Consider the following 14,885-nt stretch of genomic DNA (forward strand, 5'->3'; position numbering starts at 1 on the left):
GGTGCCACGGTGAGGGCCATTTCACACGCGCAGCACCTTGAGAAGTTGATGTCCATGGGTCAGAGCCCTTTACCTGTCTTTACACACAAGGAGCTGTATGATAACCAGTCACTGCATCCTGTCATCAGCAGAGTCATGTTCTTTGTAGATAGAGGCCGGCGCCCATCTAGGAGAGAGCGAGTCCTTGAAGCTAATGAAACAGTTTATACTCTAAGACAGGGGGGAAAACTCACCACACGGTTAGGGATTCTGTATCGTGTCTCAAAACACCCAGTGAGTAAGAAGAAAATATTCCAGTATGTTGTACCTGTGTCTTTGAGAGGCCTTGTGTTGAAGGGAGTTCATGATGATGCTGGTCATCAGGGTCAGCAGCGCACATTGTGGCTTACGAGACAGCGGTTTTACTGGGACTCTATGGAAAAGGATGTCAAGGAATACGTGGCCCACTGTAAGAGATGCGTGTTGAGTAAAGCACCTGAGCCTGAAGCAAGAGCTCCACTTGTCTCCATTGTGACAACGGCACCTTTGGAACTTGTGTGTATTGATTTCTGGACTGCAGAAGATTCAAACAACAAGTCTATTGATGTGTTAGTAGTGACTGATCACTTTACTAAGCTGGCATGTGCGTATCCGTGTCCAAACCAGTCTGCTAAGACTGTGGCTTGTGTTCTCTGGAATAATTTCTTCTGCGTTTATGGGTTCGCTGATTGTATCCATTCTGACAGGGGTGCTAACTTTGAAAGTTCACTTATTGCAGAATTACTTCAGTTATCTGGTGTTGGAAAGTCCCACACCACACCTTATCATCCCATGGGGAACGGTCAAGCAGAACGTCTAAATCGCACGCTGGGTGGGATGATTAGAGCTCTGCCAGCTAGATCCAAGGCTAAATGGCCTCAGATGTTGAACACATTGACATTCTCCTATAACTGCACTGTTCACGAGACTACTGGGTTTCCGCCCTTCTTCTTGATGTTTGGACGCACCCCTAGGCTGCCAGTAGATGTTATGTTTGAAAGTGTGCTGTTGGATGGGGACACGGTCGATGTGGATAAGTATGTCCAGTCTTTGGGTGAGGATCTGAGAGAAGCCATGACATTGGCTCAGCAGCATGCAAGTAAGCAACAAAAGAGACAAGCCGAGGTCTACAACAGACGGTCGAAGGGTCGTTCGGTAGAGAAGGGAGACAGAGTTCTACTTGCTAACAAGGGAGAGAGGGGCAAGAAGAAACTGGCTGATCGCTGGGACAGTGCGGTGTACATAGTTGTTGCGAAGAACAGCTCACTGAACACATATCGTATACAGCACCCTACCACTGGACGCATCAAGACGGTGCATAGGAACCTGATTATGCCAGTCAACTTTCTGCCTTTGCCTTCTTGGGAGGAACCTGAGAGTCACGGATATCTATCGAGTGGTGACGTGTTCTCTGAGATGTCTGCAGCGTCCAGCAAAATGGATGGGAGTGACGCAAGGACTGTCCACTGGGTAGCAAGCCTTCCTGAGTCTTCTGGGAGGATAGTGTAGTCCCAGTTGATGGAAGTGAAGTGGAACGGCCATATGACGTCCCCTTGAGTGAGGTGTGCTCAGTAGAAGTGGACCAGAGAGAGATCCCCAAAGCCTACAAGAGTTCTGATGGCGAAACTCCATTCAGTGGGGATGGTGCTGTAACAGATGTTGTTAACTTGGTTGAAGATGCTTTGTCAGTGTGGTCTGTGGCAATCTACCAGGATTCTGATCAGTCGTCTGACACTACTAGTGTTGAGTCTGTAACTGAAAGTGTGCTGGCTCCGGATAGGCCGAGTTGTAGTATTCCCCAACCTGAGGTTAGACCTCTGAGCACGGTTAGTGCTGTCCGTGACATTCCTGCTAGGTTTTTGGGTGAGGGTGTTCGGACTAGACTAGGTAGATTTATTAAGCCAGTGAATAGGTTAATCCAAACTATGTCTACACAGGAAATGAAACCGTTCTTGGTTTCTCAGTGACGGTAGGATATTGCCTACCTTTTCATTTTTTGGGGTGTATATGGTAATCTAACTGGGTCTTAGAGTGATTTGTGGGTTGGTCTAATATTTTTGACAATTCATGTAACTTTGTGTGTAGTTCATCAGCATAAAATGTATTTGGCATTTTTTGTATACGGTTGAATAAGGGATTAGCTACCTCTTATTTTTCCTAATCCTTCGCGGGATAGCTTTCCAGCTGATCGACCATTTGTGGGTCTAGATTTAAGGGACTACACTGGGTTACTCCGTCGCTCTGTGGGTGTGAATTTTTTTTTTTTCTTTCTTTCTTTGCTTTGTTACCTTCGAGGTAATGTGTTTTGTTTTGTGCCTATAATCTAGTGTAAAACAGTGGGGGTGAATGTAGTAGAGTGATGTTGTTCCCCTAGATTATGCACCAAGTTGCACGCAAGGACAGTTCAAGTAGGCCAGGTCAAGAGGGGATGTTAATAAGTTAATAACAATAATAATAATTCAATGTGTTTTCTTTATTTAATTACAGCAGCATAGTTAATGTTATTTTTCGGTGTACAAACATTTTTTGATATCTATATTGTAAATACACCTAATTGTAAAAGTTTGTATATTTTGGTTTGGTCCATCGCGGGTTATCCGTACTTACGGACCCTTTTATCGTTCTCTTTTGGCCGGACCTTCAGCTAGCAAGGTATGTTGTCCTTGGCGCCGTAATTTGGCAATATAAAACTGTGGTAAAGTTACATAAAGTGCTGTTACGCAATTATATGTTTTGTTACAATGTGAACAATTATAAAGATTTATGTTAACTTTCACCAAGCTCGCTAATTAGGGTATCTATTGTAACTCGGGAGTATTTGGGACCGTGTTTGAGTGAGTTGCTATGTGCTCACGCAGGTGCCCGAGAGCTGTGACTGCACCGAGGGCTAACATATTGTGTGTTGTCTCTTCGTGTGCAGGTATGTCTTTTATTTTGTTCCGAATATGTTGTATATCATTTTAATTGTATTGTATAGTGTGCTGTTGGGCACTGAATGTATGTATGCAGTTCCCGCTCTTTTGGCCGGACCTTCAGCTAGCAAGGTGCCCGAGAGCTGTGACTGCACCGAGGGCTAACATATTGTGTGTTGTCTCTTCGTGTGCAGGACCAATAAACATGATTCAACCATCATAATTCCAGTTGTGGCAGTGTCCTGATTAAAAGTACACAACGCAGAACGAACCACGCTACACTTAGTCAGTATTTGGCTATGAATACTACACGTTTAAATTGCTGGCTAGACTAACTACCAATCTACACATTTCTAGCTGACATCCCTAGCAGCCGGGGGCACTAAGCGACCGCTTATGTCGCTTATGCCTGGAACCGGCCCTGTTTGTGCCTCTAACTTTCTCACTCATCATTAGTCATGATTAATTCATGATTATCCGTAATCACGGTAGCATCCACATTCATGTAAAAGTGTTCAGAGACATATTCTTATTTACAATAAAAGTGACTCCAAAATGACACAATACATTATTTACCATTCATTTCTATTGGGTACAACATCATCCAAAACACAACCAAAACAAACTGCATATGCATCCAACAAGTTTGTAAAGTCACAAGCTTGATATAGTCATTGCATGCTATGAATATGGGACCAAATACTAAACGTTGTACTATTTTAATACACTATAGGTGAATGTGTCAAAATACTTATGACACCTACAAGTGGTGGGACTAGATACATAAAGTGCTTTCATTTCTAAACAGTAAAACAGATATGTATGAAAATACCCTCAAATAAAACGTGACTTTCTGTACAGTCGCCTCATATAAAACATTTGATCTCGAATCCAAAATGCTGGAGTATAGAGCCAAATTAAACGTTTTTGCTTCACTGTTCGAAATAAATACGGAGTGGAGTACAATAGTTCTCTGCTCTGAGCGAAAGTGCCTGTATGTATTAGCAGCACAACGACACACAGAGTAGCAGGCTAGGGATGAGATGACCAACAATGAGAATGAATGAGAGCAGGTGAAGTTCTTCACAACACAATGAGTGGGACCTCTTCAAAGAGGGGATGAAGCCAAAGTCAAGAGTTAGGATGGAGTGGTGGTGGTCAGTGGAGATGTCATGGCTTCTTTACCTGAGGGAAGAGACCTTCTGTTGGAGAGGCCCTGCAAGGTGAAACGCTTTCTAGCGAGATAACCATTGTGGTCAGGGTTATTAGTGGCAGAAGCATCAGCTAGGGAGGGAAAGGGAGAGGACAATGGTAAAGGAGGCAGAGAGTAGAGAGAAAGCCCGAGGGACGACTTCGTAAGAGTAGTATGGACACCATGACAACCCTGGACATTTTGGAGACATTGACCCCTACTCAATCACCTACATTTTAGTCTGCTTGAAAACTGATTCAAAGATCAGGGGTAGACCAACCTCAACCTATTTCTGAAAATAGATTCAGATGGTCACAAGTTTGAAGAGTGCTGACAAGGTTGTAAATAAGCATGTTTATAAGGGAGCTTCCGAGTGGCACAGCGGTCTAAGGCAAGAGGCGTCACTACAGACACCCTGGTTTGAATCCAGGATGTATTAAATTTTTAGTAGACGCTCTTATCCAGAGCGACTTACAGTAGTGAATGCATACATTTCATACATCTTTTCCCCGTACTGGTCCCCCGTGGGAATCTAACCCAAAACCCTGGCGTTGCAAACACCATGCTCTACCAACTGAGCCACACGGGACCTGTATCACAACCAGCCGTGATTGGGAGTCCCATAGGGTGGCGCACAATTGGCTCAGCATCGTCCAGGTTTGGCTGGTGTAGGCCATCGTTGTAAAAAATAATTTGTTCTTAACTGACTTGCCTAGTTAAATAAAAATAAATCAATAATAAAAAAGACCATCCCTACCAAAGGGTTCTCTCTCTGTTCTAAACACAACACTGATAGTGCTCTGAGATGCATAATAAGCTTGACATGGAATTTCCTGGAGCCTTTCACCATATGGACTAAACCTGACCCATGATTGACCCCTCTATGCTCCATCAACAACACAACATGCATTAGGAAGAGAAGAGTCCTCCACAATCATGCTGTAACTGCAACGGTATAAGGATTTAGACACCTGCCAATGCCAACCCTAGAAAACACTTTTACACAATAAATATTTTCAAAGTGGACTTGTGTGTGTTTGTGTGATTTCAAGGACACTTTAACCACCTGCCCTGGAGGGTGTTCAAAATGTCAATTTTATCTTGTACATAATTATCACCTTCTGATTGTGAGAACACAAAATAATCACAACTCCCAGCTTCACCTCCTCTCACCAACATCACACCTCTGACAAATGTGCCAAACAGAGAAATGTCAATGCTGCCGCTTCTTCTTCTTCTTACCTCAGAGGTTACTCTGGCCTTCTGGAGATCTTGAGATGAGAAAATAAATTGGAGCTTTTGGATAACTATGAGAGAGAATCTAGTAGACTGACTGAGAATGTGAGCGTGGTATATACCGTATCCTTGGTAACACAGGAGGTTGGTGGTACCTTAATTGGGGAGAACAGGCTCGTGGTAATAGCTGGAGCAGAATCAGTGGAATGGTACCAAATACATCAAACACATGGTTTCCAGGTGTTTTGGTGCCATCCCATTTGCATAGTCCCGGCCATTATTATGAGCCGTTCTCCCCTCAGCAGCCTCCACGGGTTGGCCGAATCTAACAGCTGGTCACACTAACCCCAGATGACTTGGGAGCAATGTTTCCTCTAAACAGCGCATGGGCGGCGCACGCACCTCCTCCAGGACTGCCACTCAGAAGAAATGCCATGCTGCGCAGCGATGCAAGAGATGCAACATTTCTAATGCAACAAACCAAAACAAATCTAACTTTGCAATATTGAGTCTGTGGTTTTGTTGTAGGCAGACCCAGAGCGCAACGGAGTAGAATTCCATTGGCAGTGTAGCTAGCTGACGAGCGGTAGTTCATTCACCTGCGAGTGAATGCGCTTTTCAGATCTGTTCAGATCAGAGAGCAGAGCCGTGCGTGTGCACGTTTGTTGATATTCTTTGCAAGTTAGCGAGTTATTATCCCAACTATAGATAAGTATAAGTCAGCAATGGGGAGTTACTGCTTCCTACAAGAGCACAAAACGTGTAGGCCACATTTCAAGCTGTTTTTGAAAAGCTTTTGTTTTAATTAAAGAGACAGTGTTGTATTTTGAGACAGGCTTGAATATGTAAATAAGCCAATAGGCAGTGGGGTAGCCTACATTGTCTAATTCTCTGTATGGTAATAATACATTTTATTTTGTAAAGTGGTTTCTTGCATCATTTTTATTGGCCTGGCCAAAGCTTTTGATATGGCAGACCATTCCATTCTTGTGGGCCGGCTAAGGAGTATTGGTGTCTCTGAGGCGTCTTTGGCCTGGTTTGCTAACTACCTCTCTCAAAGAGTGCAGTGTATAAAGTCAGAAAATCTGCTGTCTCAGCCACTGCCTGTCACCAAGAGAGTACCCCGAGGCTCAATCCTAGGCCCCACGCTCTTCTCAATTTACATCAACAACATAGCTCAGGCAGTAGGAAGCTCTCTCATCCATTTATATGCATGTCATGTTGTGTTGCCACCATGCTGTCTTAGCATGGCAGCAACACATGACATGTTGTTGTTTTAGGTCTCTATGTAGTGTTGTGTCTCTTGTTGTGATGTGTGTTTTGTTGTGATGTGTGTTTTGTCCCGTCGCCGCGGGAGGCCTTTTGCCTTTTGGTAGGCCGTCAATGTAAATAAGAATTTGTTCTTAACTGACTTGCCTAGTTAAATAAAGGTTAAATAAATACATTTTATAAAAATCATACAACACAATGCAATGTACAGTCACCTATCTGGCCCATGGTGTTACAGACCAAGTAAAACATAATTAATATCAAGCACTTCATAATGTAATAACATTTTTAAAAGTCTCATGCAATGTAGGCCTGCATTTAACATATAGGCTACTGTAGGATATATCATAGAAATCAAAAGCTATTTCCATGTGAACATGTTATGGGATTTGCTCCAGTGGTTTTGTTGGTAGGTCTACATTATGCTCAAATTGCCACAATAGCCTATTGGCTACTGTCTAAAACTGTAAGGGTACAGCCTCAGTGTTCACTGTAAACAACATTCAAGTTTCCGCTCACGGGACCTAAAATTTGCTCAGTGCCCCAAACAATTTGAGGGAACATTGCTTGGGAGGTATAGTGAGATGTATTATTGAAACTAAAGTATTTGGGGTCATGACCTCTGGAGTGGGTCCTGCTGACCCAAAAAGGAAACAGCTCCAATCAGGGAAATGGTTGGCATCAGCTACATATGGGTCAAAGCAAAAAATCCCACCAGATCACAGTACAAATCTCATTGTAGTCGAAACCGTACTGTACTACGGCTGCATAACTGTATGACTTTAGTGTAAGGTTGGGACTGGATTTATTTTTTGGTGGTAAAGCTCAACTCTACAACAGCGTCTGTCATACTCCTTTCCCACAGAGGAGAAGGGGAGAGATTTTCTCTGTGAGTCCGTGGTGGGGGTAATAAAGGCCCCCATGCACCCAGAACTAAGCACCTGTCAGATCCACTTACTTCTCGAGCCAGTGACGTCCAGCCACCGACTACATCCAGAGTCAAAGAGCCACTCTCCTCTCCTAACCACCACCACACGCTCCCTGGCAGACAGACTACCGTTAGCCCAGGTCTCTCTCACTGTGATGCAGCAGCACCCTGCCGCCGGGCTCTACATGGCGTGAAATCGTACCTGTTACCTCATCCTCATCTGCCAGTATAGTGAGCCAGTGTAGTGAACAATCAGAGTGGAGTGGGGGTGAGGGGTTGGCTGGGGATGATGCTGAGACAGACAGACTGAGCTAGTAATACATCCATCCTCTCATCTCTCACTAACAGAGTTAAAGCCCAGATGAAACATCCCAGCTAATTGTGCCATCAGTCTGGTGTCTTTCACAATGCCATTATGGGATAATTTGTAGATGGCAGATGCTGCCTCTTGTTTCCAGTGAACGCAGCTGAGTGGATGCTAGTTTGTCAGGGCTCGGGGGTTGGTGGTAGGGCTTTTGCGGTGTCCGTATTACCACCACACCAGCAGTCATGAGTCATGACCGCAGTAAAATTCCACGTGAGTCACGGTATTCTCCTTTTATGCACTTTGGACATGCTTTGGTAGTACCCAACTTACTGACGCCCCTCAGCTCCTAATAACGGGGTAGTCAGGGCTCTATTGTCCCTCTAACCACTCTGACATCAATGCAAAATGCAATTGAAAATCACATCAAACACATATCAACAAAACAGAAGGCCAATAGTACTTTTAAAACTCACCTCACTGCGATGATCAATTTCAAGAAAGAAATTCAACAGCAGGTTGAAACCGTGTAAAACATGGTTGTTGTGTTTCAAAGCCTAACACAACGAAATGGACAGCGTTATCTAAGGTGATGATTAATTCAAAACACCCATACCCATATAAGATCTTATGCATATGCAAGCCCCCCCCAAAAAAACCTTCAGAAAAATAATGAATATGTCATTATACAATACATAGCCTACCGCATATTACGCATAGCAGAAAAACATAAAACTAATTTAAGATGTCTTTGGTACATAATTGGTCTAGCCTATACTCCAAAATTAAACGATTCTAGTAATCGCCTTTGAGTGTGGACTGTATTATTATGCATACTGGATGGACTGGTTACCTTACGCATGCTACGCTCCAAAATGTCTATCAATGAGTCTGGGAGTGAACGTATAGCTCTAGGCGATGCTGTTGGTTCATTGATTGTGCAGTGCGGCTTACAGTTAGCCTACAATGAGTGAATTTGTATTTTGAATAGCCTAGTAATAGGGCATTTCTATATTTTCATAATTAAATCGGGTGACACAGCTATACAGAATATCTCACCAGCATGCGTTTCGATCTCCTCCCTCTCCATTATTCCTTTCTCGAGCGTGCAGACGGGCTGTCAACAAACATGTTACTATCGATGTTCGAACAGATTTCACTTGGTTTCCCGAAATAAGCACTTAGCTGCAGGAACATGGTTGGAGAAGCCATTGCATACAGAGTTTTGGCGGAATATCACCAGTGAGTGCATGCTCCTCAAACAGTGGTTGATGTGGACACCCCTTCAAATTAATGGATTCGGCTATTTCAGCCTCACCGGTTGCTGACAGGTGTATAAAATGGAGCACACAGCCATGCAATCTTCATAGATAAAACATTGGCAGTAGAATGGCCTTACTGATGAGCTCAGTGACTTTTAACATGGCATGGTCAAAGAGTGCCACCTTTCCAACAAGTCAGTTTGTCAAATTTCTGCCCTGCTAGAGCTGTCCCAGTCAATTGTAAATGATGCTATTGTGAATTGGAAATGTCTAGGAGCAATAACAGCTGAGCCGCGAAGTGGTAGTCCACACAAGCTCACAGAATGGGACTGCCAAGTGCTGAAGCGCGTAGCGTGTGAAAATTGTCTGTCCTCGGTTGCAATACTCACTACAGAGTTCCAAACTGCCTCTGGAAGCAACCTCAGCATAAGAACTGTTCGTCGGGAGCTTCATGAAATGGGTTTCCATGGCCAAGCAGCCGCACACAAGCCTAAGATCACCATGCTCAATGCCAAGAGTCGGCTCGAGTGGTGTAAAGCTCGCCACCATTGGACTCTGGAGCAGTGGAAATGCGTTCTCTGGAGTGATGAATCACACTTCACCATCTGGCAGTCCAACGGATGAATCTGGGTTTGGCGGATGCCAGGAGAATGCTACATGCCCGAATGCATAGTGCCAACTGTAAAGTTTGGTGGAGGAGGAATAATGGTCTGGGGCTGTTTTTCGTGGTTCAGGCTAGGCCCCATAGTTCCAGTGAAGGGAAATCTTAATGCTTCTGTGCTTCCAACTTTGTGGCAACAGTTTGGGGAAGGCCCTTTCCTATTTCAGCGTGACAATGCCAAGAGTGTCCAAAGCTGTCATCAAGGCAAAGGGTGGCTACTTTGAAGAATATAAAATCTAAAATATATTTTGATTTGTTTAACACTTTTTTTGGTTGCTACATGATTCCATATGTTTTATTTCATAGTTTTGATGTCTTCACTATATATTCTACAATGTAGAAAACAGTAAAAATAAAGAAAAACCCAACCCTTGAATGAGTAGGTGTCCAAAAGTTTGACTGGTACTGTATGTTTTGATTTCTAAGACATTCTAAAGTTTGTATTATTCACAACTAAAGTTGCCAAATAACTCTAAATCTAACATGTAGGACCTGTTTCAAATGATCTCTTTTACGCTCAACATGGCCACTTCATATGCGCAGTCAATCGATCCTTAATGAGAAAAATATCCTTTCTATTTTATTCAGCTAAGTTCAATGATATATTTCTTACTATAAAATCTTGTCAGCTAATTGAACAAGCCTACAGCCTATGGCATGGAGCATAGCCAGATAACATGGGCCTACAGTAGGCCAACTCATACTCTGTTCTTCTGAAATGTATTTTCTTCATATCATAATGTTTTTTAGACCTGACAACAACAACAAAAAAGATTTATTGTGATGGTGTATATTAAATTGATTTAGTAAATGTTCCAAAGACCCGCATCAGCGGCTTGTATGCTAAACGTGTTCATGTTAATTAAAGGTCAATTACCGTGAGACTGGAAGTCTTTTGCATGACAATAACCGGCTGACAAAATTTCATGACCGCCGCCCTAGTTGGCGGGGGCCGTCAGCGGCTGTGTGATCTCTCACCTCGTTTCTGTCTCATGTTGGGGCTGCTCCTCCTGAAGCCTGTCTCCGGGCTAGATGAGTCCGACTGCCTCAGGGCCATTTTGCGTATGTTTCTGAGCGGCGGAGAGGAGCGATATGGGACAGTCAATCACATAGCCACTATAGAAGCATTACATTCCCTGTACTTGAGAGCATCTATGCGCTGCCGCCATTCAATCACACGACATGATGAAAACGTTGTGAGACCAAGTACTCTACCTCATGGGAGCGTGATACACATTCTCAGTGATCTTCTGATGGAGTTGACTAGCCTCTGTGAATGGAGAAAAAAAATGGTATTGGATTAGAACATAGATTTTCAATGGAACGACATATTAGTTTAGGTTAAATTGACATAAAACGGTCAGTGAGGTGAATTCATAGGTATGCAAGTGTGTGCGTGTGTGTGTGTACATTTGTTGTTTGCATACTTGTGTACATCACACAGCATGTAGGACCATGTGAGAAACCTGCAGGCAAAAGCAGGTTGATAAAACTATATTTCAATGCCAGGCGATAAAACAGGAGAAATCCCAGGAGTTACATAAGCCACAGGAGGGTATGTGGACCAAAACAGTGTAGTCAGACCAGAAGCCGTGGGCCTAAACAGCGGTGTAGACAGAATGGAAGCCACTAATCTGTGTCTTTAACAGGAGGGACAGGACAGTTGACTGCCAAAGCCCAGGGGAGGAATCAAATCAAACAGCTGCAGTACAAGCCACTGCCTTGTCCTGCTATTACACAAACCCCATGTCGCTGGGCTTTTTAACATCTCACACTGGCTTATCTTGTGTGCTTCTCTATGCTGCTGTACGTACTCCCCTCCCACCACTTGCCAGCAGAGACAGGAGTAAATCACATCCAGCCTTCCGTCAGGCCAGAGTCACAGGCCAGAGGCCAGAGCCTCTTTCACTCTCTCTCATATGAGGGCTGCTGTGTCATTATCCAGTCCCCTCACACATACACCCTCTCTCTCACACACACACACACCGGTTGTCAGTTCAGTTGAGAGTACACAATGCACAGAGGGTCGTTTTCCTGACTGTCAGGAGCTTCGGAGCAGAACATGGGGCGATTGATGCATACTACTAGGGAGGTGGAGGGAGAGGACAGGAGGAGAGGAATGTGTGGACTGTACCATCTGGTCAGGTATGTGTTCTCAAACACTGGTCTCCCCCCCGCTTAACATTCACATCAGCATTCTGGGAGGCGTCAGGGCTGTGTCCAGGTGTCCAGTGTGGGAGCTGAGAGGGTGGTATAAATATGCCTAGACAGAGAATCCCCACACACTGCATACCTCTGCAAGCTTCGAGCTGGCCTGTCAGAACTTTCCGGATCTCTGACACCCACATGTTCTTCACATCCATGGAGGGAGCCTGGGGAGACACACAAACTAATATATATATATCCTCTGAGGTTTAACTGTACAGCCTCCCTCACACCAGACATTGGATGTTTCTGTTGTAGCGACGTCTGAGGAGCTACTCTCAGTGGGACAACACTGCCACCAAGTGGTCACAAGGAGAATATCATACAGAAAAGGCATTTGACATCTTTATGACAAATGTCTCAGGAGTGAGAGGTATGCTTCTTAGAAAAGAATGTTGCTGAATCACAGCTCTTATTACAAAGTCTGGCACCTATTTAGTATTCTTTGGAAAATAACTAGTCATTTAAATGGAAACAATTGAGTTTTATTTTTATACGCAGAAAGTTTATGGACATGTACCTGAATGATATAAACTTCCTCTCTGCCATTATACCAGATCTCAAACTTCTTAATGTCTCCTTTGACATTTTCGGTGATTCCCACAGCACTCATCTGAAACAGGGGCAAGGCTGTGGTTAACAACAATGACAGCTTCATATTTCTGATTTGTCCTGCAGCTTCACACAAACACACGTAAAGAGAATTTAAAGATAGAATCGTGCTCAGAGGCTCTTGTATTCTGCAAACTAATGTGAACTGCTACAGCTTTTTAGTTCAGCTTTAATTCCAATTGAATGGCTCTATCCTGAAACAGCCCTGGGCTGAAACATGTCTTTTCCTATTAAGTTATGAACACCATTACTCACTGACCCAATGACAGTCAGAGTGTATTACATGCAAAGCACTTTATATCAGCGAGTGAGAGAAAAAAACAAGTTCATCAAAGGTTTCCTTTAGAAAACAAAGGGTTGTCCCAGCATCCCATTGATGAAAAGAGGTCCTGTAATCTCAGGGCCCTGTTTCCTGCCCTGGCTTTTTATGCATCTAGATAAGCTTGAATTGAAATATGTGGCATGAAAGTGAATTCCAAGGTTCTCAGGGGATCGGAGAGAGCCACTGTAAAGTTTCCATATGAGAAGGGGGAAGTAAGTGGAGGATGGTGAGAATCGCAGCCCCACGGACAGTTAAAACCATTCAAATTCCAGGTGAGCAATTGTTATGTTTGTCCTACAAAGAACTGACCCCACAAGCCAACCTCACCTTTAGGGAGTGTTTGAAGCTATAGGAGGCGGACGGCTTCTCGTGTCCGTCCGTGGTCTCCTCCCGCTTCTTACAGAAAAGCAGCATCTTATTGTAGAGGAACAGGTGCCTCTGCATGGGCTTGAAGCGGGCCAGGTCCTTCACCTTGCTGTGGCCCTTCTTGTGGTCCGTCCACACGTTGAATGAGCCCTGCATCAGGAGCTTGCCCAGCTCACTAAGGTTCCCCTGGGGGTGGGAAAGGCACACAGGGGACATCAGTCCTACACCCTCACACATACAGTACACCTAGCCATAACACTCTCTCTCCACCAGATTAGTCAAACTGATTAACAGCAGGACTTCCTGGAACTTTGCCACAGCCCAACAGATCCACTCTAAGATAGGAACAGTAAGGAACAGTAATGATCTAAAATCGGACTGATTTTTCAAACCCTTTCACTCGAGCCTAGTCATACACCCCAGCCACGAGCTGTTCACTCCCTTTGCGTCAGGCAGACGGTATTGGAGCATGAGGTCTGATACCAACAGGCTCAGAGACAGTTTCTATCTTCAAGCCATCAGACTGCTGAACACTTGAACTGGACTGACCACCTGCACTGTAGCACACATGCACTCATCCACACACACGCGCACACACATTCATGATACACACACAGCACAACTCCTGCTACCATACTGCACAATTGGTAACATAATTTAAAACACATACCCAATCCCCCCTTCCCCAAATCATGCATAAATATTGGACTATAAATTGTGCCTTCCTTACTTATGCTAAAATATTTATTATATTGAGCCATTTACTATATGTTCGTATTGTTATGTTTTATTATTTCTTGTTGTTTTTGCATTGTCAAGAAGGAACCTGCAAGTAACCATTTCATTGGACGGTGTGTATACGATGCATCTCGTGTCCATTTTACGACTAATAAAACCTGAAACTACTGACCTCGAATCCCGTTATGGCAATTTGATGCATGGAGTCATTGACAGACTTGATGATGTCCAGCATGGTGGCCAGGGCCTCCTCCAACTCAGCAGTACCCTCCTGGTTCTTACTGCATTTCAGCATCTCCTAGAGAGGAAACAGAGCCGGGTCAGGACAAAGCCAAGTGGGATAAATAATGTATCTTAGCTCCTCTCACCAGCCTCCTCTGCTTGAGAGTTAAGGTCTTCCAATTAGATCAGTCTGAAGGAAGTGCTTTGCATGTTAGCCCTTGGGCAGTGAAGGAGGATGTTTGAGCAGTGAAGACATTTACATCGTATCTGTTATCTGTGTGTTGCTCTAAAATTTGAATAAGCCTGTGATTGTATAGTGCTGAAGTGAAAGATTAACCTCAGTGATAAACTTGCCTTGACCATCAACTGGTACTTGGTGATCCTCTGCACAGGCTTGAGTAAATAGGCATCCAGGGAGAGTTTGTGGTCCAGCTTCTTCTGACATTCCTGCAGTAACAAACATCATAGAATGTTTCCTGTTGCAATCATTTACAGTGCATTCAGAAAATATTAAGACCCCTTGATTCTTTCCACATTTTGGTACGTTACAGACTTGTTCTAAAATGGATTGAAAATATATATATAATTCTCATCCATCTACACACAATACCCCATAATGACAAAGCAAAACCAGGTTA

General features: G+C 43.9%; 1 protein-coding gene and 1 long non-coding RNA gene across 10 annotated transcripts in view; one reads left to right on the forward strand and one right to left on the reverse strand.

Moving 5' to 3' along the window:
- The window catches only part of LOC106584308 (guanine nucleotide exchange factor DBS), a 90,677-nt gene that overhangs the window by 15,037 nt on the left and 60,755 nt on the right, over positions 1 to 14,885 (reverse strand). For 5 of the 9 annotated variants that reach the window (XM_045706531.2, XM_045706532.2, XM_045706530.2 and 2 more), the window contains exons 20-27: positions 14,602 to 14,694; positions 14,198 to 14,323; positions 13,249 to 13,473; positions 12,508 to 12,600; positions 12,076 to 12,154; positions 10,998 to 11,052; positions 10,761 to 10,852; positions 4,116 to 4,214 (exon numbers count right to left, since the gene is read on the reverse strand). In XM_045706531.2, coding sequence (XP_045562487.2) covers positions 4,116 to 4,214; positions 10,761 to 10,852; positions 10,998 to 11,052; positions 12,076 to 12,154; positions 12,508 to 12,600; positions 13,249 to 13,473; positions 14,198 to 14,323; positions 14,602 to 14,694 — 862 coding nt within the window. The remainder of the gene's footprint in view (positions 1 to 4,115; positions 4,215 to 10,760; positions 10,853 to 10,997; positions 11,053 to 12,075; positions 12,155 to 12,507; positions 12,601 to 13,248; positions 13,474 to 14,197; positions 14,324 to 14,601; positions 14,695 to 14,885) is intronic. The other 4 variants (XM_045706534.2, XM_045706538.2, XM_045706539.2 and 1 more) reach the window with 1 other exon arrangement.
- LOC145862992 (uncharacterized) lies at positions 2,293 to 3,153 on the forward strand. The gene is made up of 2 exons (XR_014382301.1): positions 2,293 to 2,670; positions 2,877 to 3,153. It is a non-coding gene; the product is annotated as an uncharacterized LOC145862992 (long non-coding RNA).

This window comes from Salmo salar, chromosome 23 (assembly GCF_965601325.2).
Source record: "Salmo salar chromosome 23, fSalSal1, whole genome shotgun sequence".
Taxonomy (NCBI): Eukaryota; Metazoa; Chordata; class Actinopteri; order Salmoniformes; family Salmonidae; genus Salmo; species Salmo salar.